This window comes from Gadus macrocephalus, chromosome 12 (assembly GCF_031168955.1).
Source record: "Gadus macrocephalus chromosome 12, ASM3116895v1".
Classification (NCBI taxonomy): Eukaryota; Metazoa; Chordata; class Actinopteri; order Gadiformes; family Gadidae; genus Gadus; species Gadus macrocephalus.
Genome location: NC_082393.1, coordinates 5,462,620 through 5,485,998, shown reverse-complemented (window position 1 = coordinate 5,485,998; position 23,379 = coordinate 5,462,620). Strand labels below are relative to the sequence as shown.

General features: G+C 42.9%; 2 protein-coding genes across 5 annotated transcripts; both read left to right on the top strand.

Annotated features, from left to right (window-relative positions):
• The first annotated feature begins 1,646 nt into the window (after window positions 1-1,646).
• On the top strand, window positions 1,647-14,562 carry mcoln2 (mucolipin TRP cation channel 2). Of its 4 annotated transcripts, none has more exons than XM_060067356.1 (14): window positions 1,647-1,807; window positions 2,733-2,886; window positions 3,542-3,715; window positions 4,099-4,255; window positions 5,214-5,292; window positions 5,391-5,487; window positions 5,691-5,790; window positions 6,367-6,479; window positions 6,960-7,109; window positions 8,204-8,305; window positions 8,537-8,659; window positions 10,690-10,896; window positions 11,478-11,605; window positions 12,406-14,136. In XM_060067356.1, the coding sequence occupies exons 1-14, from the start codon at window positions 1,761-1,763 to the stop codon at window positions 12,548-12,550; spliced, it is 1,776 nt and encodes a 591-aa protein (XP_059923339.1). In that variant the 5' UTR covers window positions 1,647-1,760; the 3' UTR covers window positions 12,551-14,136. The 4 variants fall into 4 exon arrangements, with proteins under 4 accessions (XP_059923339.1, XP_059923341.1, XP_059923340.1 ...); XM_060067358.1 differs by lacking the exon at window positions 12,406-14,136 and adding an exon at window positions 10,976-11,031; XM_060067357.1 differs by lacking the exon at window positions 12,406-14,136 and adding an exon at window positions 14,154-14,562 and having other exon boundaries at window positions 1,648-1,807.
• A 1,492-nt stretch (window positions 14,563-16,054) lies between these two features.
• Window positions 16,055-23,326, top strand: lpar3 (lysophosphatidic acid receptor 3). Its single transcript, XM_060067373.1, has 3 exons — window positions 16,055-16,266; window positions 16,908-17,666; window positions 21,068-23,326. Exons 2-3 carry the CDS (start codon window positions 16,925-16,927, stop codon window positions 21,400-21,402), a joined length of 1,077 nt encoding a protein of 358 aa, XP_059923356.1. The 5' UTR covers window positions 16,055-16,266; window positions 16,908-16,924; the 3' UTR covers window positions 21,403-23,326.
• Window positions 23,327-23,379: the final 53 nt, after the last annotated feature.

Genomic DNA, 23,379 nt, shown 5'->3' with positions numbered 1-23,379 from the left:
ACATCAGATTGATGTGGACTTTTGACCGACGGGACAATTTGGAAATTGAATGGTAGTTACTGAGATGTCTACTATCTACCGATAGTAGCCATGCAAAGGAGCCACCTGGGCCAACTTCTAAACACTGGGAACTATTAGTGTTAAGAACTGCATTTACACTTTACTAATACTAACAAGTTCTCATATCATAATTCATCTTGCACGTAAAGTACATCTTTTGAGGTCCAAAATAAACTTCCAATTTTTTTTTTTTTAATGTAATGAAGGGGGCACAGTGCATAAAGTATTAAAAAAGAACCAGTTCATAACAGATGCAGATGTCCAGGCTAAGCCCCCATGGGCCTCAAATCCAAGAAACGCCTCTGCAGCCTGACCTCAACATGACCTCAACAGACTTTAGTCTGGAATCTCTGTTTATTTCCTATTTTGCCGGGGCGTTATCATTGGCTGACCAAAATGCCTCTGGACGCTATTGGATAGACCTTCAATCAATCGTTGCAATGAAACGAATGACACTTCAGCGGCAGCCAACTGGGGATATTTTTATTATATTTATATTTATTTATATATGACGTTATATGCATATATACGCTTTGGATAAAGAGGGGAGCTAAATGCCCTTAATATAAATATAACTTGGTGGTTTATGATGCCTCAACGGCGCCCCCATAGGGCTATCATCTGTACAGAGTATTAAATCGCCCAATATTAGATTAACGGTCCCTGTCCATGCAGTTTATGTGAGATTCTGGAGTGCGCTATATGTCAGAATTGTAAAAAAAAAAAGATTTTTTTAAGAAACAATGAAAGGTTCATTCACAATTGACAGACCCTGTTTCACATCTGCATCTTAATAACTATACGACTTAAGAATCTGCTGACGCTACATATTTTCATTTCCTGACTGCTAAAGAGGAAGTAATACCACCATCTCTAAATGGACACTTTTAACTGGGTGAGCTTTTTGATGTCCCTTTGGGATGTGGGCCATATATTTTACACATATTTTGAAATAATTTACTGAGAATTTGTTTAAAAAACAAAATATTTTGTACATTTTTTAATGCATGGCGAATATAACTAGTGTTTTTGTTTGTCATCGCTAGGAGAAATGCAATAGTTAGTTCCAAAGTAAAAAGAGCCTAAAACAGACACACAGCCTAATCACAAACAAGCAAAAAAAAAGATACTCCTTTAGATCATCAGAGAATCAGAGAAAATGACCAGCAAGTTGTTTTTAATAGGTTCATATGTAACTCCTCTGCCTTTTTTTAATTCACATTCAAATGATTGATGATAATCTTCCTCATTTTGAGTATTTGATTGATTCATTTTGTACATTGAATACATGTCACATTTGTCCCTGTCATGGGTTACAACCGTACCTGTACACTGGAACGGTTGTAAAAGTGGAGTGACTTTGATATAAGAACATTTTCCTTCATGTACTTACTTCATAAACACACTTCAATGCATTGTTTCAGTAGTTGACACATTGATATTTAAGGAAATTGTCTATTTCAGTGTAAAAAAACTCTCCCCGGTCTCCCTGCTTGTAGTTGTCTTCCTCACTGTCCCTAAAAAAGGCCTTTCCTGATTGGCTCGCCAGAGGTCACGTTAACTGTCAAAAAGTCGATCCCACGTGTTTAGCGTTTTTCTACCTCAATGTAACGCAGCAAGTGGTTGCTCAGTCCTCTGGCTCCGCACGAACACCCGGTCCCTGATGGAAACCTCCTTTTCGTCTACCAATATATCACACGATGGAGTTGTTTGTTCGTCGTTATTTCGGAAGGAGTGACTCCATTCGGTAAGTTAACAAATATATATATACCTATACATATATATATTAGGCTTTCTGTGCGTAGGTATTTAGAAGTTATTGCGACATAGCCTATTTGGAATCGAAACTAACTTTATTTAGTTCTGCTCAACGCAGTGAATTGTAAAATATTTATTAAACTAAATGTGAGGCATTGTACAATAGCCTGCGTTACAATGTAAGAATCATGTACGTGACTTGAAGCAATGTTTATTTCGTTTGGATTACGCAAGATGGGTAAGTTTATAACTTCTTAAATTACCCCGAAATGCAAGCCTGCCGCAGGCGACGTTCGCGTATCTTCGATAAATTTGAAGCGTCTCATCTTTCGTTTTAAGTGTTAAGCGATTAAACGCTTCGGACTTTTTGAAAGAAAATGTATTTGATTTGTGTGAAACAAAAGGCATGTTGATGCTACGGACAGATGCACAAAGCCATCGTAGAGGTACGCTGTTTACTGTTTTTGTACTGTTTACAAATACAATCAGATGAGTTGTGTTTTCATGAATAGGACACCCTAATCGATGGAATGGGGAAGAGGTCGCAATGTCCGATCCCGGTCTGTTGGCGTTGGACCCGTCAATGTACATGTGAAAAACCTATAGACTAGTTAGGAACGCGTGAGCAGAGAACAGCCTTGGACTTGTACCTGCCACATGAATGTAGTCATTGACCAAGTAGGCCTAACGTTTGGCCTATTTAATGCACTCCTCTGCAAACTGCAACAACCGCCAACCGCGTTGGCCGTTTACTTGAAGAAGTTCTCCATAAATGCAGGCCCACATAACGTGTTGCATGATAGAAATTCTCATCACTACGTCGCCCACGTTAATGGCAGGTTTTGTATTCTGCACGTTTAATTTGCGCATACATTCCTTAATGCTTTAACGATTAAACAATGACTTTGTTGTAGGTCTACACTGACCCCAGACGTCATTAAGGAGGACACTCTGAGGGACGACCTGAGATACTACTTTATGAGCCCTTGTGAGAAGTACAGGTCGCGACGGATTTTGCCATGGAAACTTGGTGTACAGATTCTCAAAATCATCATGATCACCACACAGGTAGGCCTCTGTTTTCTCAAACCTCAGTGCGCCCATCATTGCAGCGAGGACGATTATGGTTCATGATGGTGGAAGATCATTCATGACTTGATTGAGAGACGTTTGATGGTCTATAGGCCTTGTTCAATTGTTTTTTATGCTGATGTGAACTGTAGTTTGATTAAAAGTGTACACCTGGATAGAACAACCATAGAGCCCCCTCTCTGGTGAAACCCTGCTTTAAAGATATTCTACTTCCTCATTGCCGAAACTAACCCATTCCTCATCGCAAGCTGCTGTGAACAGATGTGTCATGTTGTTCCACAGCCTAAATTATGTTTTAATCCTCTAATAACATTACTTTAAATGTATATTAATTAGTTGATCTATATAAAATGATTAGATTTTATAATGTTAATCAATTTACCATTTTAGTAACGTTTTTCTTGGTGGCCCTTTGGACCAAACAAGTAAAGTTAACCGATCTCTTCTCTTTAAGGCTGGGATAGGACTTTGCCCTTGATGAAGTCACATATGTCATGCATAAACAACTCCACAGTACAGGTGCTACACGCCTTTAGAGTCTGTTCAGCACTGCGCGGGCTGTGAAAAGTGCCAATGCCTCAATAAGAACTAATCATTGGGTCCCCCTCTAATCTCCATCGGCCCCTTGCAGCTCATTCTGTTTGGCCTGAACAACCAGCTGGTGGTCTCGTACCAAGAGGAGAACAGGATGGCGCTGAAGAACCTCTTCCTCAAAGACTACAGCGGCATGGACGAGGATGACTACAGCATCTCCGTCTACACCCAGCAGGGCGTCTATGACTCTCTCTTTTACGTTCTCGATCAGGCAAGTGTTCCCTTCGCTCGTTCCAAAACATCTCCCCGCTTTTATTTTGACATTTGACACTAATCATTTTGTTTGTTTTTACGTTTCCTGAAATGAACCAAATCGTATCGCCTCATTCTAAAATAAATATATTTCGAAATGAATAAACGATGAGGTTAGATTATGCGTCTGATTTATTCATCCCAGAGAGGAAATGTGTGGTGCAACAGAAGCACGCATCAAACGTAAGGGACAAATATTGAACTTTGAAATGTGTCTCGTGAGTTTGCGGTTCAATTGCCCATGACTCAAACACGCAGGCGTTTCACAAACCAACAACCCCAGCAATTCACACAGGAAGTGTATTTTTTTTTTCCATTGGGCTGACAGTGCTTTCTTTACAGTACAGCCAGCTAGGCAACCTCTCGGTGGGTCCCATCGGCTATGCTGATGATGAGACTGGGGGGGTCCGGCCCCTTGTGGTATGTAAACGCTACTACAAGAGGGGCACCTTGGAACCTTCGGACGACGCGTACGACATAGATGCCGAGCTGGAGCACGGTGTGTGTGTGTGTGTGTGTCTGTGTGTGTGTGTGTGTGTGTGTGTGTGTGTGTGTGTGTGTGTGTGTGTGTGTGTGAGGGTCGTATATTTGTGTGTGGCTGGGTGGGCCCTTTATAGATGCTTTCAAGCTTCACATATTCATTCAGGTTTCGGAAAACAAATGACCCTCTTATTTATATGGACAGCTGAGTAGTGGGATTGCCGTGCCTGACATCGCAAGATTAAATGCGTATTAGTCTTGAGCCACTCAGTTCTTTTTAGATCTCCAAGGGCTGAACAAACTTCGCCTGGACGCAATAGGGTAGACCTGCAAACGATCAGAGCAATAAAATGTGCGACCCACCAGCGGCAGCCTTCTTGATTGTTTATGAAGATTCCTCAACTGCTCTCCGATAGGCCACTCCGCTGTTCAGTCATCATATTAAACCCGCCCCGTTTTAGATTAATTGTTGTGATTGGACTGATCTGGGCCAAGTCTGCCTCTGTCGTAACTGCAGGGGGGCCAAGCTCGTATGCCAGAGCAAATAAAACATGAGCTCTCACATTAATCTGGTTCACAGGCTAGGGAGCGCAACTATAGAAAACGGCATCCTGGGGAGAACCCAAGAGTATTTTATAAATGCAGATTCTCATGCTGGAAGGCAGGACTCAAAATGTATTTGAATAATGTTCCTAAATCCGAACACAAAACTAATAACTTGGATAACTTGATAATCCCATATTTGGCCATTTTGATGATTGCTACTGTTGCCACAAGGGAAGCGTTCAGGGATGTCTCGAGCCCTTGCATATACTTTTATTTATTCTAACCGGTGTAACCTAACCTATATGTAAATATTGGTCTATGCATATTTGCATTTTTGTATTCAGTCATATAAAAACTATCTAGCATTCGTAATTGATACTGTAGTCGCATTTGTTTTTATTCAAAGTCAACTTGTATGTTTTTTATTTCAGATTGTTTCACATGTCATCCCAAGTCGCAAACACCATGCAAAACCCAAAATGCCTCATTTTATAGTTTTGAGTTCTACAGGTAAGCCCCTGAACTTGTATGTTCAGCAATAATCTATTCATCCACTTCTCCTTTCACCACGTCACAGTAAATGGTCTTTCTTTTCTTCTTTGCTCTAGACTTGTGGACGTGGAGATCACCTTCCACTTGAAAGGGATTAATCTGCAGTCAGTGCGTGCACGAGAGTTACCCGACTGCTATGCTTTCTCTGTGACGGTACAGATAAACAGCTGCATCAATCCTAACTGATTTCTGTCATCATCACAATGCCATCTCTTACCATCTAATGAAACGGCCATCAGTTAATAGTGCATCATTGGATTTTATGATTTTTTTTTTTAAATGACCCTAGTTCCTTAGTTGTTTTGAGTTTTAGGTACATGAATTCATTGAAATGTATATTAAATTCTCCTCCTCAGATAACCCTTGATAATCAGGGCCACAGCGGTAAGATGAAGATCTTCATGGACATTGACTCCGTGAGCAGTGCCTGCCTGGAATGGAAGATCTCAGGGACAGGTAGGATCATTAAGATGTATCCCACACCGTTACCTAGTGGGTCAGCCTTTAGGACCATCTGGTTCGTTACCTGCTCAGACCCAGAAGTGTGTGGAGTTGGGAATTGTGTAATATGGATATATTGTATATTCTACCAGGGGCAGGCTAGTTTGGTGGTTGGGGAGGTTTGACTCCCAGAACGGTTTGTCGTGAGAGAGTGATCCCCGATGTCTACACAGTCTGCCTGTAGGCCTCCTGGAGCGAGATGGCTGAAAATGTATTCCACTTAAGTCTAAATTACATTTTTGTTTATTTCCTAATAACCTTTCATATTTCTTAACCTTGCATCCAATTACATTTCTGTGTTTTTATAGCAACACATTCCCAGACATTTGTGTTTGCATCATAAACACTGCTCGGAAAAACGTTTTTAAAAGACGCGGTACAATGTCTCCTGGTAAAACACAAGGAGACGGTTGACCTAGACACTGTGTTACGAGGCGTTTTCATATCCATGATCTTATCAGGAACGGTGCAGAAGGGGGAGGTCACGTGACGGCTAATGACAAGTGTGCCACTGTATCTTTTTGTGTTCAGCCCAGAAAAATACCCAATACCTCCTGGTGTTCGACGTCTTCGTCATCATGATCTGCATCGCCTCGGCCGTCCTGTGCACTCGCTCCATCGTCCTGGCAGTTAGGCTCCTCCAGGTGTGCTGCCCTTTGTTCTTGTTTAAGGTGACATATTATACCACCAGGTGTGAGTGTGATCACCTGGTGGTATAATATGTAACCTTTTTAATGCTGCCATCAGCAGTTTCTCCTCGCCCCACTTTGTTCTGTTTTAAATTTGAATTTTTATCGAGTTTCATGGTTCTCATAAATTCAGAACTAAAATGGCAACGCAAATACATCAGAACCATAAGACTCTCGGATCCCACTGCATTCAAAACAGAAATTTGTGATTGCAGCTTTATAAAAGTAGTTGGTCTGTTCATATCCCATGATCTTCTCACTTCCATTATTTATTTCTGCCTCTGTTCTACTGGGGAAACAAAATATGTAAAAAAGCTCAGAGAATTGTACACTCGAGTCAACCTGGAAGTTGCTCATTAATGTATGCTAACCGTTGCGGTCAAGTATTTTTACTTTTTTTACATGCTCAGTTCAAACTTTTCTTGTCTTTGGCAGAGGTTCACCAGATTTTTCCAGGAGAGCTACAATCGCAAACTGTGCGACGAGGACCAAAGCGAGTTCCTGAATGGCTGGTACCTGCTCATTATCGTCAGTGATCTCCTGGCCATCGTGGGCTCCATATTGAAGATGGAGATCCAAGCAAAGGTAATGCATATCATGAGAATCCTCATTATCTGCTGCTTGGTTTAGAGAGGGTCCCTCCAGTTGGATTACTCCATAATGTCACTTTTCACTAATTTTGGTTGTCGAAGGTCCAAGTGCCGAATATTGATATTTTTGGACTGAATTCTAGAGTTCAAACCGCAATGTCTACCTGTAGGCGCACGATGCCCCTTTGGGACGTTTAGTGACAATTATTTGTCACAATGTCATGGAAACGGAATTTGTATAGCCCTGAAGGTACAGTCTTTAAAGGCACCCAGTGCAACTTTATGTAAACATTCAATGAAAAATAAACATTCAATTTCTAGTCTTTTTTACACGTAGTAAGTTTCAATAACTCCATGCCATTACATATCGACATTCAAGGAGCAAAGATGAGACGTCGTTGTGTGGTGAGAACTGATAGAAAATCGTAAACAACAACAATCGCCGGTGGGGAGAAGCCATTTTTCCATTGACTGGAAGCCTGCTTTATTTATTGTAGGTTACAAAAAATAAAGAAAATGGCGGCATTGTTGTTGTTATCGATTTTGTATCAGTTCTCACCACACAACGACGTCTCATCTTTGCTGCTTAAATGTCGGTATGTAATGGTATGGAGTTATTGAAACTTACTACGTGTAAAAAAGACTAGAAATTGAATGTTTATTTTTAAGCCTCGAAAGTTGCACTGGGTGCCTTTTAAGGCCTCACTGTACAAATATTATGACGGCCACTTAACGCTATCCATAGGACGTCAGTTCAGTGGATGGAGGACTTTGGAGCCAATTGACTGAAAGGATGTTGTAAAAGTCTATTTACCAACTGTTCAGTCCATCCTTTTCCAGAGTTCATGTTCAGTATCTAACAGCAAGTTTTACGAATGTTAAATCAAAGCAGAAATTTGTAAAAAAATAATATACAAATATCTACCTTGTATCGTTCAATGTAACAACTTCCCCATAGGTGATAACATTTTTATTTTAATCTTTTTTTTTTAAATCAACATGACCTACAGAACAGTTTAGTATACATATATGAGCAAGCGGACAATGAAAATATTGCTGGTTTATTTAAATTGCTCTTTTCCCCCTCAGAGTCTAACCAACTACGACGTGTGTAGTATTTTTCTCGGGACCTCTACCTTAATGGTGTGGTTTGGCGTTATCAGGTACCTGGGCTACTTCGAGAAGTACAATGTAAGTATATTCTGTTTAGTAGTGTGTTTAGTGTGTCTATTAAGTATGCTGTAAGGTCTAGTGTACTCTGTCAAGGGTCACCTCTCTAAAATACTCTCAGGGAGCTCTACATGGTCTAGTGGTCAAGGTGTTGGATCTTCAGGGTGAAATGTTGTGCATTTGTACCCCAATGGCCATGTTCTAACGGTGGGCTTTGGCTAAAAATTCTCCTCCTCCCGCTTGTCCTTCTAGGTGCTGATCCTCACGATGAAAGCGGCTTTCCCGAAGGTGCTGCGCTTCTGTTGCTGTGCAGGCATGATATACCTGGGCTACACCTTCTGTGGCTGGATTGTCTTGGGGCCGTACCACGAGAAGGTAGGGCCCTGACGCGCACACACACACACACGCATGGAGATCCAGAGACTCGCAGACAGTCGGACAGAGCCTGGATTTGTGGTCACGAAGGAGTCGATCTTCAAAGATTGTCTACAGTTCTCTTGATTGGGATGCCTGTTATTTTGTTGAGGTTGTTGGTGTAATTGATTTGGCATTTTGCCCATGGTTCCTGAAAACCCTCTCAAGCTCAACAAGCACTATATACAAGAGCCGATGGGATTTACAATACGTTTACATGAAAGTTGACAGTATTTAGGCATGGCCGCCAGGGGGCAGTGTTAGTTTGTATTTATTTTTGCATGTTTGGTGCCAGATCGGAGGAGCAGCATCACGAGCAGCAGCAGGTGTCTATATAATGCCCGCTCTGGCAATATTTTGGCCCTGTTTCAAGTAGCGGGTTAGGATATAGTTGAGCTTAAACCAGAACTTTTGCTGGTTTCAGTCTTAAGGAACGACCTGAGAAATGTGCATTCATGACGGGGTTCAAAGCCATCTATCGCACCCTGCAAGTATGACCGATACGGGAATTCCCATGCATTCATTGCTGTACATTTATTGGTTGAGGCCTACTCATTTAACTGGTAGTGCGTCACAATAGAAAGATCAGTTGAAGCCATCTTGCATTCGGCAGATGTTTTTTATATTTTTGAGTTTTTAGTAGAGGAGACGTATTATGGCGTTTTCACAACGAGGGGTGGGGTCGTCGAAACCGTTCGGCCGCCGCTGAAGCTTTGTGGGCAGTCCGGCAGCTCCGGCGGTGTACTCCGCAACTGACTCGCTCGTTTGGTAACTGTAGGTGGGGTACTAGAAAATACATATCTCAATCAAAAAATCATGCATGGACTTTTTTTCGAAGTTTGTATGCGTGTGGGAGCACCAGAGACTCAAAACAACACCCCAAATCCCAGGGAAAGTGTTGTTTTCACAATATGTCCCCTTTAATGTTAATCGTGGTTGCATCTCGGGTTGTTTTTTGATTTGAGCTGAGCTGCGTGCGTGCGTGTGGGTCATTAAATCGGAATCATAATGTTTTTAACCAACATTATTTTACATTTAAATCGAAAGGAAATGATGAGGCAAAATGTTTAATTTTTGGAATTAGCCAAATTGTGTATGCGTCAGCCTTGCCGTGCCATCCAGGAAGACTCAATTCTTCCAAACACAACAAGTGCAGATACGTTGTCGTGTCCAGGATCCCCGGTCATGGGACAGTCTCTCTGTATTTACATGGTGGATGCCTTGGGATTCCCCCTGCTGTCTCGCTCCCAAGAAGTAATACCCAAGAAGCTGACGCTTCTGGGGTATTTACAAGGGCGGGTAAACAGAGGATGTAGTGCATCTCCAAACATGCCCCCCAGATCCATAGTGTCTCGACAGTCTGTTGTGTTTAGACGTTATCGCAGTCCCCCGGGGGGGGGGGGGGACTTCAGCGTGCATATGGGTTTAGGTCTCCTGTGAACTGTTTCATTTATTTCCCTTCACTTTGATGAATTCTATCTTTGGAGTGGGTTTGTGTACATTCCCAAGTTCATCTGACTAAAGAAAACATAGGTCGACGTGAAAGGGGAAGGGTAGGGGGCGGGGGGGGGGTGGTGGTAGTGGTACGTGTCCTCCATCACGTCCTCTGTGTATACCACACGTTTCCCTCGTTTGAGTGTTTATCATCCGAGGGGGGTGTGTATCCTGCGGTTCCACTCCACCTGTGTAAACTATTCATTGTAAATTTACTTGGTAATCTAGGAGAATGTTTCTCACTCGCTTTCCACCCCCTTTTACCCCATCTCTCCATCTATTTCACCCCCTCTCCCTCTTTCCTCCCCCTCTTTCACCCTCTCTCTCTTTCCTCCCCCTCTCTTTCACCCTCTCTCTCTCTTTCCTCCCCCTCTCTTTCTCCCTCTTTCCCCCTCTACTTCTCTCTCTCTCTCTCTCTTTCTCTTTCTCTTTCTCTTTCTCTTTCTCTCCTCTCCCACTCCCCCCTTCGATCTCTTTCCTCCCCCCTCCGGTGTCAGTTCGAGAGCCTGAGCCGTGTGGCCGAGTGTCTGTTCTCGCTGCTCAACGGAGACGACATGTTCTCCACCTTCGCCCAGCTGAAGGACAAGAACGCCGTGGTGTGGTTCTTCAGCCGGGCCTACCTCTACTCCTTCATCTCCCTCTTCATCTACATGGTGCTGTCACTCTTCATCGCCCTCATCACCGATGCCTATGACACCATCAAGGTACTCGTGAACCAGCAGGAACAGGGTGGTCCATACCTGGTCAGGGTGCCTGACTCGAATCCCAATGTCTTGCCTGTAGGCCTCCCTGGAACGACATGCCGTTAGCCCCTACCTGCTCCTTAATGACTCCTGAATGTATGTCAAATATCACTGAGTTGGGATTGAAATGACCCCGACTCTGAAGAAGGTGGATGTGATTTGATAGACTTGCGCATAAGATACTAGAGGGTCCTCCCCAATTCTGATTATTTTTATATTTATTAAGGGTTATGGTGTAGAGCACATGGATTATAGAGGACCTATAGCTTCATTGCCTCAAGTCATAGATTTACTTGATTAATCCACTTGGTTTAAGACTTTCTGGAACAATTCAACGTTTTCCCTTTTTATAGTCGGCATCTGAAACACTAGTGCTACGATGTACATATTCCATGAATTCTTAAAGGCATCCTGCACTTTGCATAGGTTGGGAAGGATCTATATTAACCAACAATGGAATTTGGACTGTCCGCTGTTATTTACATGCTGCTCTTCATGATGATGATGATGATGATGATGGAGGCTTGCACTCATGTCTGCAGAACTACCAGAAGAACGGATTCCCGTTGACAGACCTGCACAAGTTCCTGAGGGAGCTGAGTGATTTTGACTCGGTGGAGGATGGAAGCCAGACTGGCGTGGGCTTTAACCCCCTCTGTTGCTGCCAGCGGTACGTCAGCAATAGACTGGAATAAAATCTAAATGCTAATAAATGAGCTTCTCTTTGTTTGAACCCACCCTATTTTTTTATAATCACAATAAAAAATTATTAATATTGTGTGTTTATGTTGGTGGGTGGGTGCATTCAAGCACATGGTTATCAAATCAATCACTTAGACAATTAAGAGTATCAAAGAGCAAAAAAACTAAACTTAGATTTTACAATTTGAAACCGTTCTGTTATGACAATAACACCCCCCCCCCCTCCCCAATTCTAGCTTCAAATTGCTTAATATCTGTATGTTATCTATTAATATTGTAAAAAGCAAAAGTCTCGATCTAAAATTGTTCAAAGGTTATGGAAACAAAGATGATACAGTACTTTCCCAACGGTGAAGCCATACATTACTGTTGTGTACAACTCTGGCTGCCCTGCTCATGGGTAAACATTGCCTTTTCTGTTTGAACTATACCATTATGTCTTGAGCCACATTGCAATAGTAAATCAAGGGCAATCATAAGTTTCCTAAAGAATTGTCTAGTTGCTCTAGAACTCCATATAATCTGTATGGTGAATTCCTCCGGTGCATAGTAATTATGGTCAAGTCAACAGTTTGTACAGTATAGCACTTTAGATCTGCATTAAAAACATGATGCCGCCACTAAATGAAGATACAATCTACAACTAATAGAATTGTGATTAGAATCATTGATTCAACAATAACCGCGTCCCTGGTCGTCACACACGGGTTGTGTTTCAATGTAACGTAAGCCGGGTTGTTTTAACCGAAGCCCATTCTGCGTCCCCAGCCCGCTTGCACTTCTTTTTACACTCCACCGCTCGTTCCTCGTCCTGTGTTCCCGAAGGCTCGTCATGCAGTGCAGGCGACGGCGGAACGCAGCGGAGTCTCCATGCCGTGGGCTTGCCTGCGCCTGTGTGGTTTCAGAGCAATGAAATTAGTGGTGGAAGCGAAGGAGACACACCCAGTGATGGGCCTGATTACAGAGGCTGCTGGGAAGAGCCCCCCCCCCCCCTCCCGCTTTATACCAGATAAACAAGCCATGGCCCAAGTTGAATAGAAAGGAAAAGTTTTTAACTTTGCTGCTTGTGTTGTGTTTTGTTCTTTGTTTTTGAGGACACAATTCGGTGAGGTTGTTGGGTTGATCTCCCACGGTCTTAAGTTTTAGTTGTCGCTGAAACTGCAGCTTGTGTGTCAAGTGATGTACTGAAACAAGAAATGGTAGAAGCTTAATCTACCGCACATACCTTAACACAGCTGTGAGTCTGTTACTTCCCGTTAACACCGGTTATGATTTCAAAGTAAACCTGACCAACATGAGCACCATTTCCCCAGCATGTGACTCGTTCGCTCGGTTTGCTTCTGCATTCATAATGTCGATTTTAGTCTTAGGTCTTATGTACATGTCTAGCTCAAACACGTATTTGGGGAAGGAGGTACCCTTCAATTCCTTAGAAGCCTCGTTCTTATTCAAGCAAATACATTTCTCATGCTATATTTTCTCCCAAAAAAAATTCTCTAATGAATGATTTACTGTCAGCATCGCGATGAATCTACTTGTCATCTAGGACATAAAGGACTTGCTTTAATTAGTGTTTCTTTCACTCAAGTTTCTGCTATTCTGACTTTCTTTGCAGCCTGATCGAATTTGCATGGCTTTTCTTCACTTGAGAGTGCTCACAAATTTGATTAGTATTTTCAGTGAGACTGTCTTGATAACCTATGGGATGAAATTTCATCCATGTGCCATTAGGCTTGTCACAAAGGATTTCCTGCTAGGCTCGTGAAATGCATAATCTGGTTTGTTAACAAGCTGATGGTTAAAGGCCGTCCTGGAGCACTTATGTGGTAGGGTTCAAGACTCTGGCCTTCATAATGTCTCCAGATGCGAAAGCAGTGCAGCGTTGATTGCAATGTATCCAAGTTATGTTAGATATACACGGGAAATCCTCCACAATGAAACTAAGTTACACCCACGTTAAAGGGGCCATATTATACCACCAGGTGTGAGTGTGATTAGCCCTTACAAGCCGTTTAGAAAATCTGCCCCATATGACATCACTAGTGGGCGTGTCCACCTAGATCTGTGCTGGATAGAAGAGCAACGTTTAATTCAGTCCACTGGGAAGGCTGGTAGACTCTTGTCAAAATGTCTCATCCCTGTTTTTTGCAAAATTTGCACCTGTTGCTGCTTGTCGATGTTGCTGAAATATGAGTGGATAACATATCTAGTCTCTTGAATAACATGGTGATTCACCGATGAATAGGAAGCATTGGGAACCACCAGTTCCACACATTCCTTCAACTGTAGAACAGCAAAATGGAGGATTGATCTTGTGGTCAACCCAACCTGTACACTCAGTAACACGGGAGAACAGGAAGAGGAAGTCACCTTAACCTTTATTGTTTATATGAATTTAAATGATGGAAACATGAATAGCATAATATCTTTACACCCTTTAAAATCAACTTGATTCTTTGATTCTTCTTTCAACCAAAAGTCTCAATTTGGTTTGAATTTGGTTTATGTCATTACAGAGTTCAACCAAATGAAGATGTTGCACTTGTCACATGATGGATATCAAAGCCAAGATGTCATGCCAGACCGCCAGAAGTTCATTGATGAAGACACTGTTCTTGGGACAGAACATATACTCTTAAGGGAAATGTTTAGTGAAATGTTAAAGGCCAAATACTTATTTAACCAAAATATATGTGAAATAGTTGTTGAAGCAAGTTTTTTTTTTAATATTTTGTCTAATGAAATTAACTGTGTTGGTTTGTTTGCTTAATATATAGGTATTTTGATGCAATGTGAGCCCTGGAATAGAATATTGTAAACTATGTTGATCATCCGCAACTGAATGTAATTTATTTTTCAAATCTTAAATGTTGCAAGTGTTATCTGAAATTTTTGATTACAATGAATAAAAATGTTTTACCATAAGTTAAAGTTTAGGAATTGTACAACGGGTGCAGGCCTTGAAGCCATCATTTAAATTAGGCCTACACTTTATTTAAAAGGTTTTGATGTCAGATTAGCCTAATTATTTAAGTTGCCATTACAATTTATCCAATTGTAGAAAGAAAATTGGACCAGATGAGGGAATTCAATTCAAAGGCCGCAACAGAGACAATTTAGACAAGTAGCACATCCTTTAATTCTAAAAAACGCTGTCTCTTTACATGGCCCTTAATACAAGTAACTGTAGGGGTTGAGGTCAATTCATTCAACATAACGGCAGTGGCGGTTTTAGAAAATTGGGGGCCCAAGGGGAATATATGTTTGGGGCCGACCTTGTCCGATCTTTAAAAGAGAACGGAGAAAGAAAAATACTGACTGAACGATAGATAGGCAGGTAAAGCTAATCTACGTGGAAGTAAAGGTTGGAGATGAGAAAAAATACCTTCCCCTTTAAACCCTGCATACACTTCTTTACTCCAAAATGAAGATGGAAAGCAGAGAACACACTAAGTGTAGCACTACACAAACTAATAGTCACAATGGAACCCAAAATAATAAGGTTTCAGATAACACCTGTCCTTGCCAAAATGCCAGGAAAATTAGCACTGTTAATTCTTTTTTTTTAAGATCAAATCAATATCGATATAACCAGCAAGTCAAGTAGTTAGGCTAAACCCCCAGAAACAGTCATATACTTAGCAAAACATCACAAACAGCCACAAAAATTGCCAAGATGAATAATTTACTTTGTATGTGTGAGTGAGGTTGCAATTTGCATTGCACTTGAGATTGACATTTCAATCATTCTGCAAACAAACCCATGTACAAGATACAGGATATTGTAATTGAATTGACATTACAGTTGAGATTGAACATTGCAAACATTCTACAATCAAACCTATGTATGAGAGAGAGAGAGAGAGTCTATGAGAGAAAAGATAGATTGTTCTCCACATCACACGCTTCTGACACAGTCTCCTACTTATTGACGTCTTCTCACAGGTCTTCAGCTAGCTGCTGCTGCTGTAGCGGCATGTTCAACGCTTTGGACGTTGTTATTCCTGTCTGTATCCCCAACAGTAGCCGTAAAAAGTGTGTCATCTTTGGCAGCGTTGCCAAATACTTACCGGTGTCTTTTAGCTTTTTTCTTTTATTTGAGCCGCTTGGGTAACTTTATTTCCTAACCCTTTTCCTAACCCTCAATTTTATTTTCGTGTGTAGACTCGTCTTGCTTCGTCTCTGTTTGTGTGTTAAAAAAAAGAAGATATTTTTTATTTATTCTTTGAGGTTGGTTGGGGGCCCCCCTACTATGGGGGCCCGAAGCGGCCGCGGCCTATGCCTCTATGGTAAGACCGCCACTGCATAACGCTAATTTCCGACTGCTCAGTGTGAATAGCCTAGAGGCTCGAGCCCAATGTAGTCAGCCTAGACATATACATCATACAACCGTTGCAGTAACTCCTTCATTTGGCACGCTACAACAAAGTAAATCATACTGACCACGCCCTCTACGTCACCGCAGCGGAGCCTCGAACTCCTCATAGTGCGAGACTTGACTTTCACAGGACGGTCCGATCCCACGAGAGAGCACCTCCCGAAAGAATGAGGCGTCCACAGAAAACCTGCGGAGCGCATCAACTTCACTTATATTGACTATTTGACTGACGACGGCTCTATTTGGTACAGGTAAGCAGCTTTTGTTAATTAATTATCGCTTATGTGACTTTCTTTTTGTGTTTACAGGTTGTTGTTTTCGTCCCATTATTGTTACTAAAGAAACAATTATTATAAGCCTGCTATTGGCAAAAGGGTTAATACGATCTAAATTTATTGTATCTTCGTTTGTACGAAACTTCCTATTTAAAACACAAGGTCATCACGCCACCCAAATTTTCGAAACTTCCCTCATGTAGGTCGGGCTATAGAGAAGGACGTGTTGTCTAATCGTGTATTGTGTAATAGCAGTCGTATTATATTTAATACAAATCATAAAATGCTGACAGTACTGAAGTAATATTGGACTGTAGTTACCGCATATTCTATATAGCCTACATCAATTGACAACTATATCTTACAGCAAAATTAGCTTTACAACAATTCACATGTAAATTGTTTCAAACACAATTGTGTTAGTGAATGAAACAAATTGCGGATGAACAAGCTGGCCAGTGCGCTAAACTGATTTATAATATAAAATCCACTTGTGTCTTCTACTGGCTGGTTCACCGCAGTCCAACAAATCCGCTGGACTGCCAACATTCCTTCAAATGTGCACGATAAGCGACTCTGACTAACAGTAGGCGGCCTATCTTCCTCTCTATCTACAGACTCCCACGGACTCAAGATGGCCTTGCAAAACCATTGCTACTACGACCGGGAGATGCTCTTCTTCTACAGCAACAGCAACCAGACCAAAGAGGATTGGGGCAACACGCAGCTCATCCCGGTGCAGGCGGTGGGCTCTCTCTTCTGTATCTTCATCCTCCTGTCCAACCTCCTGGTCATCGCCGCCGTCATCACCAACCGCCGCTTCCATTACCCCTTCTACTACCTGCTGGCCAACCTGGCCGCCTCCGACTTCCTGGCGGCCATCGCCTACGTGTACCTCATGTTCAACACGGGCCAGGCGTCCCGCAAGTTGACGGTCAACGGGTACTTCCTGCGCCAGGGGCTGCTGGACACCAGTCTGTCGGCGTCGCTGGCCAACCTGCTGGTGATCGCGCTGGAGCGCTACATCTCCGTCATGAACTGCAAGGTGCACAGCAACCTGACCAAGCGGCGCGTGACCCTGCTCATTGTGCTGGTGTGGGCCGTCTCCATCACCATGGGCGCCGTGCCCAGCCTGGGGTGGAACTGCGTCTGTCACCTGGAGAACTGCTCCCAGCTGGCGCCCATCTTCAGCCGCAGCTATCTGATCTTCTGGTCCGTGTCCAACCTGGTGGCGTTCCTGGTCATGGTGTCCGTCTACATGCGGATCTACGTGTACGTCAAGCGCAAGACGGCGGTGCTCAAGGTGCACACCAGCGGCTCCATCAACCGCAAGCGCACGCCCATCAAGCTGATCAAGACGGTCATGACCGTGCTGGGTAAGGCTGAGGGGAAGTGGGCTTGGCGCCGCGATGAAGGGTTGAAAACGCTGTGTGTGTGTGTGTGTGTGTGTGTGTGTGTGCGCGCTCACGTACGCACGCACAACGCACACACGTCACGTCCATCCATAACTACATGCATACATATAAACATACACGCGTACATACATGCACACACATACAAACACACACACACATGCATAAACATAAACGCACATGCACGCACGCACAAACACACACACACACACACACCGTACAAGCACACATGCATGCACGCACACATACACAGCGCACAAGCACACACACACGCACCTACAACGAACACACACACGTTGTGGATTGTGTGGTTCTGTGGTCGAGACTCGTGAGTCAACGTGTTTCTCCACAGTGACCGGCTGTGCGACGTGGGATGTTGTAAAGCAAGGCCGGGTTCACAGGCATATGTGTGTATGTGAGTACAGACGCACGTTGCATGCAACTCCGGTTGAGTCACCCCGGAACACGGAGGACTGGATTTAGTTGTTTGTTTATGTTGATTTGGTTGATACTTGACTGGGAGAATTTCTAAGGAAAAGTTTGTGTGCGCCAATACACTTTGGGAGTAGCACGGCAGAGCAAACATAATACACACAACTTCAATGTGTTTACCAAGCAGCCAAACTTTGAGTAGGAGTATAAATGGCTCTGTGCTTTGATCCCAGGATGACTGTTGAATGGACCAAGAATGCTCTTATCAGTGATGGGAATTAGAACCAATACACACACTTTCATCTCTAGTCTCTGGTATGCTTGTTTTTAATGCTGTTTATCTTTCTGGCTTAAGTGTAAATTCTTAGGTTACTCTCAGTGTTAAAAAGCAGAGATTTTCACTTCCACCTTGGTTAAAAACCGCAGACACAAACTAGGAATTAGTGACAAAAGGCGTCTGTACTAAAAAGTAAACGGTTTTGAAACTCAATAGTTTAGCAGTTGACAGACACAATGCCCAGAGTCCACCCCACACCTCTACCTTTCACACAGCACAGAGAGATAAGGCAGGCAAGATCTCTATCAAACAAGCACCTGAAAAGGTGCTAAATTCACATCTTTTTCTCCAACACACACACACACACACACACACACACACACACACACACACACACACACACACACACACACACACACACACACACACCTTTGCATTCTTATGGACTGCACATGCAACAATAGCTGTCATTTCTCTTGAACTGCCTGGTGGTTGTGGTTTGTGTAGCTGGTGTAGCGTGGGAGGCTGTTCTTCTGTCTGCACTCACTCTGTCTCCTTCCCTCTTCTGTGTGTAATTAGGACACCGACCTCTGTGTGTGTGTGTGTGCGTGCGCGCGTGTGTGTGTAGTGCAAAAACAGCCTCACATTGGACACACTGACTGCTCTGTGGCCTTCAACTATTCTTACACAAATTGTACTGGTATAACCCTCTAATAATAATTGTATAACCCTCAAGTGATCACTCTATTATTTCCAAAAGGAAGATGCGCCAGGGGGTTGGCTTCTCTCAGGAAGTTGAGTGGGTTGACTTGTAACTGGAAGGTTTTGTGGTTTGTGTTTGAGTGTCGAGGGCACCCTGAAAGACACCTAACCCTAACCGCTCCCGACCAGCTGAATGTCTCCTTGCATGGCTGACTCGGCCGCGGATGGGTCTATGAGTGGTTTCAAGTCACTTGGGATGAAAGCATCTGCTAAAGGCTCTGAATGTAAGCTGTCCTTCTTGGTTTTTACTGAGATTTCTCGACAACGATTGTTGTTTTGTTGTCCGGTGTCGGCTTGTATGGGAATCATTGCAGAAACAGGGTATATGTGCGTTGGCACAAGCAGTAATTGGAAAACGTCGGCCGATGCCACTGGATGTTGTTTGTAATTGATATAATTACTTAGGCAACTAGCTAACTACTCGGAGTGCCCAGAAGGAGAAGGTGAACCCATTGAAAAACAGTGACCTGATCGGACCCTGTACTGGATGATATATGGGGTACATGGCCAATAGATGGAAAGGTGGAAATCAAAACAAAGCAATACCATGTCCAAATTGACGTTAAAATGGGATTTTTTTTTTCACACACACAGGAGGAACAGAATTGAAGAATTAAAGGAAGCAGAAAGAAAATGATGTTCTGGTTTTATTCAAACCTCTGCCACTGGTGACTATAAATCCATCTTAGCTCTGCAAACCAGTCGGACCAGTTTGGGAGTCTTTTATACTTTCTTTAATCCAATAATGCCATATTACACCAGAGTGCAGAACCAGAGCATAGGGGTTTGTTTCTAACAGCGCAAGTCTTAACAGCAAGTCATTCATTAAAACACTGTAAAACCTTCCAATAACACTTCATTGTATCTGCAATGTGAAGTTATCATACATTGGTAAACCCAATAAGCCCGGCTTAAATACGTAGGATAATTATACTCGTCTTACAATGGAAAAAACAGATTTGTTTCACTTGTAAATCATTACTGCCTTGACCGAAATGCACATGTGTTCAGAATATGTGTACTATAGCCACATTTTCCCTTCTTAGTACAAGTTTTAGATTACAAGGAGCGAAAGTGGCCCTTTTCAAATCGGGAAATATGTCATAAACAGGATACCATTTGATGGGGTTTGACAGTAAAACACACAAAGCCTATATTAGTGCATTCAGTTCACATGTAAGCTAAACATTTGCTCTCTTACCCACTTGCTGCAGTGTGTTTGTGTGCGTGTGTGTGCGTGTGTGTGTGTTTGTGTGCCAAAGAGAGGGAGAGCATTGTACTCTTTGTTTTTTCGTCTGCTGAGGTCATTTCAGAAAAAAAGAAAGATAGCAGAGGCAAGTTGCTACTTGCAATTTCCTCTAAGCACTTGGTACACATGATCCTGAATCCTAACTTGTGCCCCGACACGTTTGGTAGGGGTGACACATTTTGCTATGGTTTCTGCGTATCATTGTATCGGTTCATTCAAAAGCAGTTGGAATCGAACTTTCTGAATTGATTGAATAACTCTCATGCCATGTTTTTTGTCATATATTCACACGCATTTAAGAGAAAAGTAAAGAAAGAAAACTTGGTTTGACGCAAACTGATGGATTGGTTGATAACATCTAAGAGATGTTAGGAGGTGAAGGTCAACAGGAAACTTCAATTTACTGGTGTCAAGGGGGGGGCGCAGCCCAACTCGTCTCAGCCGTCAATCTCACAACACACTTTCTGTGTTCCTTCGGGGGCTCGAAGGAAACCAAACCAAACCGAAATACTGCAAGTTGCATCCGGGGGAATCATGACCGCCCAGGAACGCCATGAGGATGCGGGTAGCTCTCTTTAAACTGTGTTTGAGCGTGGGCCTCATCCTTCTCCCTCCCTCCCCCCCCCCCCCCCCCCCCTCCTACAGGTGCCTTTGTGATCTGCTGGACCCCAGGCCTTGTGGTTCTCTTGCTGGACGGCCTGAATTGCGAGCAGTGCCAGGTGATGAAGTTCAAGCGCTGGCTGCTGCTGCTGGCCGTGCTCAACTCGGTGATGAACCCCTGCATCTACTCCTACAAGGACGAGGAGATGTGGGCCACCATCAAGAACCTCCTCCACTGCGTGGGCAACGGCACGCGACGCCAAAGGTCGTCCAAGGCCAACTCCCGGCCGCTCAGCTCGGGCCAGGACACGGGCGTCAGCCAGCCGCCATCGGAGGAGACCAAGGGAGAGGAGGAAGAGCAGGACATCATCAAGACTTGACCGTTTGTGTTGGAAGGAAAGTTGCCCCCCCCCCCCCCCCCCCCCTCTCTCTCTGCCTCAAAGGACCGCTGGACTGTCTGTGTGTCTATGGGTGGATTGAAACGGTTGTCTTGTATTTGGTTGGGTATTGTGGACTTGAGATGCAAGTGGAACACGGCTCACTTCCCAAGGTGGTCCCAGGAGGCTTGTGTCTCAGAGGCTGTGTCTGCGCATGGGGAACTCAAAGGGAGCCTCCCTTTTGTCTAAAGGATGATTTATTTCAAAGCGATGGTAAGTCATAAACTAGTTGCATCTTGTTGTTTTTTTTACATATTAAATATAACTCCTATTCATATTTAACGTTTACTACATTAAGCTGTTCTTAACCGCATCCAATTCGATTGAATTTAGATTTGGTGATATTTTTGAATAGTTGGATTACAATTGAGCAAAGAAATGATCTGGTTTCTTCGATTACCATTGAAAGACTCTTTTGTCACTGTTTGGATGTAAGTGTATGTGTGGCACCATGACAACATGAAGCCCTGTAATGAAATTACACAATGGCCCTATAACAAAGTGCATCAGTTACGAAACAGGTACGAATGCATCCATGGTGCATTGGCAATCTTCCATTCAATGAACCAGAGTGGTTCTTGTTAAAATGCTCAGAGACATGTATCATTACGTATCAATCATCTGTGTGGCGCAAAGAGAAGTTAACGATCATGACCAACCAACCAATCATGTCTGGGAAATGACCGACATGAAATCATAAAAGGACCTCAATCACAACATCTAAACCTAAAGCATGTTTGTACGTATGGCCTAAAACTGGCATCCTACATTTCTGACCCTGTGCTATTAAATGTCCTTATCCAGTTGTTGTAAGAACATAAGCATCCGACATCTAAAAAATCGGTCAAACAACCAATGGGTGCGACACGACTCGAGAAAAAATCTGCTGTTATCATCAATGAGCCTTGGGGCCATTATGATACGAGATGCCGATGGACTATGTGGGGTTAAAGTCTTCAACCAACATTGTAATATTACCTATGACATATGTTACTGATCGTAGTCTGTTAAAACCACTATCTCCCTCTTGTATATTTGTCAAAACAATACAGTCACAGTAAAAGCATTATTTTACTCGGCAATTATAATAAGCTATGTGACCTGGTAACTCAGTGTTGTATTCATTACGATTTACATTTTGATGGTCTTAAAATGCATTGTAGTCATCATTAACCTATTCTGCTTCATCCAGTATTTGCAAGTCCTCGTCTTCCTTCTGACTCGCATCCACACACACAACTGAACCCACACCGCATACCTGTTGGAAGCAAACCGGTTCCGGGGGAGATTTTTTAAACACCACTCTTTCAGATGTATTTAGTGTGACGAAATACTTGCTTTCCTGAAAGAAAATGATGTTGCAACACACACTGGATTCCTGCTTTAAGGACATGACTGAAGCCCAAGTGCCACGCCCAAGTGACCCTGGGGTGTGGGGGGGGGGGGGGGGGGGGGGGGGGGGGGGGAGATGAGTAACTGGGGCCAAATGAAGCTCTATAAAATACCCTGCTGTACAGTATTTATGCTATTTTAACCACTCCTAGAACGATAGGACTTCATTAAATGTTTTGTGACAACTGCTTGTCTGTTTTGAGTTTTCTGTCAGAGTTTAACGTGATTAGAAAAGGTTAAAAGGATGTGAAAGACTTGTGTCATTTATAGTTCATTGGCTGATAAATTGTGCTTTTGTCTAAAGTGGAAGTACCATACATACTTGCATCTTTATGGTCTTACAAACATGACCCCAAATAATAGAATAACTGAAAAAGGCAAGGGACAATGACTTATAATGTTTGGTCATTGAATATGATAACACAATCTATAAAGCATGGCACGGCAATAAAATGGCCGATGTACTTCCTTGTAAGTATAGGCTTCCATTCTCTTGCATTTGTTGTTTATTTTATTTACACCTTTTGA

Bases quoted from the DNA above. Each gene is read 5' to 3' on its own strand.
- mcoln2 (XM_060067356.1), top strand. From the start codon at position 1,761: ATGGAGTTGTTTGTTCGTCGTTATTTCGGAAGGAGTGACTCCATTCG. The intron at 5,488-5,690 runs GTACAGATAAAC...TCTCCTCCTCAG, and splicing joins GCTATGCTTTCTCTGTGACG to ATAACCCTTGATAATCAGGG. The intron at 8,306-8,536 runs GTAAGTATATTC...TTGTCCTTCTAG, and splicing joins GCTACTTCGAGAAGTACAAT to GTGCTGATCCTCACGATGAA.
- lpar3 (XM_060067373.1), top strand. From the start codon at position 16,925: ATGGCCTTGCAAAACCATTGCTACTACGACCGGGAGATGCTCTTCTTC. The intron at 17,667-21,067 runs GTAAGGCTGAGG...CCCCTCCTACAG, and splicing joins GACGGTCATGACCGTGCTGG to GTGCCTTTGTGATCTGCTGG.